General features: G+C 34.3%; 1 protein-coding gene across 1 annotated transcript in view; it reads left to right on the top strand.

Annotated features, from left to right (window-relative positions):
• The window catches only part of LOC107636829 (ABC transporter B family member 15-like), an 11,097-nt gene extending 9,163 nt beyond the window's left edge, over window positions 1–1,934 (top strand). Inside the window, exon 10 of the mRNA XM_021121544.1 lies at window positions 570–1,934. Within this exon, the coding sequence (XP_020977203.1) occupies window positions 570–1,769 (1,200 nt within the window). The 3' untranslated portion in view covers window positions 1,770–1,934. The remainder of the gene's footprint in view (window positions 1–569) is intronic.

Genomic DNA, 2,721 nt, shown 5'->3' on the forward strand with positions numbered 1-2,721 from the left:
TACTTTTTTTAAAAGATATTATGAAAAAATAAAAGTAATTTTATATTTGAATATCTCATACAAAAAGATATTTTTATCTATCAATTATGTTTGAATATAACGATATAAAAGTACTTTTTATTTATTTATTATATAAAAATATCTTTTTTTAAAGAAAAAAGATCTTTTGAAAAAAAATATAAATTACAGTTTTTCAAAAACGATGTTTTTTTTCCTAATGCTTTTACTTTTACTACTAGAAATTTGTCAAATACGTTAAAAAAATTTAGATTAAAAAAAATATTTTTTATCAAGATAATAGCATCCAAACAAGCACTATCTAAAATAGTTTATGTGCATAAGTGAGAATTTTAATTCATAAATCATCGGACGATTTATGTTCTAATCTAAAACAAAATATCTTAAAATAATTTATCTAAATAAAAAAATAGTATATTTAATTTTAAGTTTATGAGAATCATGTAATATTGATTTTTTTTAAATTTATGACAAAAAAAAAACATATTAGTTGCTAAAATTTCTCTTATGATATTGTATTAATTAGTATTTGTTCCGTGAGCAACATTTAGGTTGCAAAGGCGCAAGAAGAAAGTAGCAAGGTTGCCGCTGAAGCCGTTTCAAACCTAAGAACTATCACAGCCTTCTCTTCTCAAAACCGAATCCTCAAAATGCTCGAAAATGCACAAGAAGGACCAAGACGCGAGAATATCCGGCAATCATTTTACGCCGGAATCGGCCTTGCATGTTCCCAAGGCATAACATCATGTGTTTGGGCTCTCAACTATTGGTACGGTGGCAAGCTCGTCGCCGACGGTTACATCACCACAAAGGCATTGTTTCAAAGCTTCATGATTATTGTGAGTACAGCAAGAGTCATTGCCGACGCCGGCAGCATGACCTCGGACCTCGCAAAAGGCGCTGACGCCGTGTGCTCCATTTTCGCCGTCTTAGACCGGACCACCAAGATAGCGGCCGACGACGAAAATGGTCACAACCCGGAACATGTAACAGGACAAATACAACTCCATGATGTGCATTTTGCTTACCCCACTAGGCCAAACGTGACTATCTTCAAATCCTTTTCAATGAAAATAGAAGCTGGAAAGTCAACGGCATTGATAGGTCAAAGTGGATCCGGAAAGTCAACGATTATAGGGCTAATTGCAAGGTTCTATGATCCGCTAAGAGGGTACGTGACAATTGATAATAGAGATGTAAAGTCCTATAATTTGAAACAATTAAGGAGGCACATTGCACTTGTGAGCCAAGAACCTACGTTGTTCAATGGGAGCATAAGAGAGAACATTGCTTATGGATCTAATAACGGTGATGATGATAATGAAGTTGATGAGTCAGAGATCATAGAAGCGTCAAAATTAGCCATGGCACATGATTTTATTACCGGATTGAAGGACGGTTATGACACATGGTGTGGTGAGAAGGGGTTACAGCTTTCAGGGGGTCAAAAGCAAAGGATAGCGATTGCAAGGGCTATATTGAAAAATCCAAGAGTGTTGTTATTGGATGAGGCAACTAGTGCCCTTGATATTCAATCGGAGAAAGTTGTTCAGGAAGCACTAGAGAGGGCTATGGTGGAGAGGACTAGCGTGATCGTCGCACATAGGATGTGTACCATAAAGAAATGTGATCTTATTGCTGTGTTGGAGAAGGGCATGGTTGTGGAAAGTGGGACCCACTCTTCTTTGTTGGCAAAAGGAACTGCTGGAGCTTATTGCAACTTTGTTAGGCTTCAGACTGGAACTAACTAGTGCGTCAAATTAATCAATCAGAAATGTTATAAGTTGTTGGACAAGTTTAGATTATGTGAGATCCACAACTTTCAACTTCGTTACTTGTATTTAAAAACGTCTAGTAACTTTTAAGTTATCTTAAAATAATATCCTTACTTACAATTTTAAAATTTGGACGTATAATTCCAGGTGTTATAATATTCTTCTTTCTGATCATTTTATTTGTTTTCTTCTATTAACATTGAAAAATCATCAGATGGGATGAAACCTAAAACTCTCAAAAATTTTACCAAGTGTTTGTCAAATATGAAAATTTCAAAAGTTAAAATACTTTTTAGTTCAAAAGATAATAAATATAAATTCAAAGTACCAAACAAATGTGTTTAAAATTTGACCAATCTGTTATTGAAAATCTACTCCGCTACATGCATTATTGATGTAAACTTTACCTATAAAAAGAAGTGATTTTTTCAACAGAAAGGCATCAAAATTTTTTTAATTTGGGCAAAAGAACTAACCCAATTCATCTCTTCTTTCGTATTATCTATTTTTTCTGTATCTCATATTTTTCATTTACTCCAACATTACCATTATCACACACAAACACTTGATTATTATTCACATAGTCACAACATATATTGGCTATTGAGTACGCATAAAAAATTATCTCTGATTTTGTCTATTTCATGGGATCGGAGGAGCCACTGCACATGATGTTGCTGTCTTCCGTGTCCTTGGTGTGTCACCAAAAGTTCTACATGAATGAACCACGGGGGTGGCAAGTCTTCATGGAGCTTTCATTCTTCCTCTCTCGGATCCCTCACCCTCTTCCTTCCCCTCTCTATGTCTCAATCCCTCATTCGTTCTCATTATCAAATTCTCCCTCCCCAAGTTAATTAGTAATGTATGTTTGACTTAAACTAAAAATAAGAGAGCACATACTCTTTGATATTTATTTATTTTTTACTTG

This window comes from Arachis ipaensis, chromosome B04 (assembly GCF_000816755.2).
Source record: "Arachis ipaensis cultivar K30076 chromosome B04, Araip1.1, whole genome shotgun sequence".
Lineage (NCBI taxonomy): Eukaryota > Viridiplantae > Streptophyta > Magnoliopsida > Fabales > Fabaceae > Arachis > Arachis ipaensis.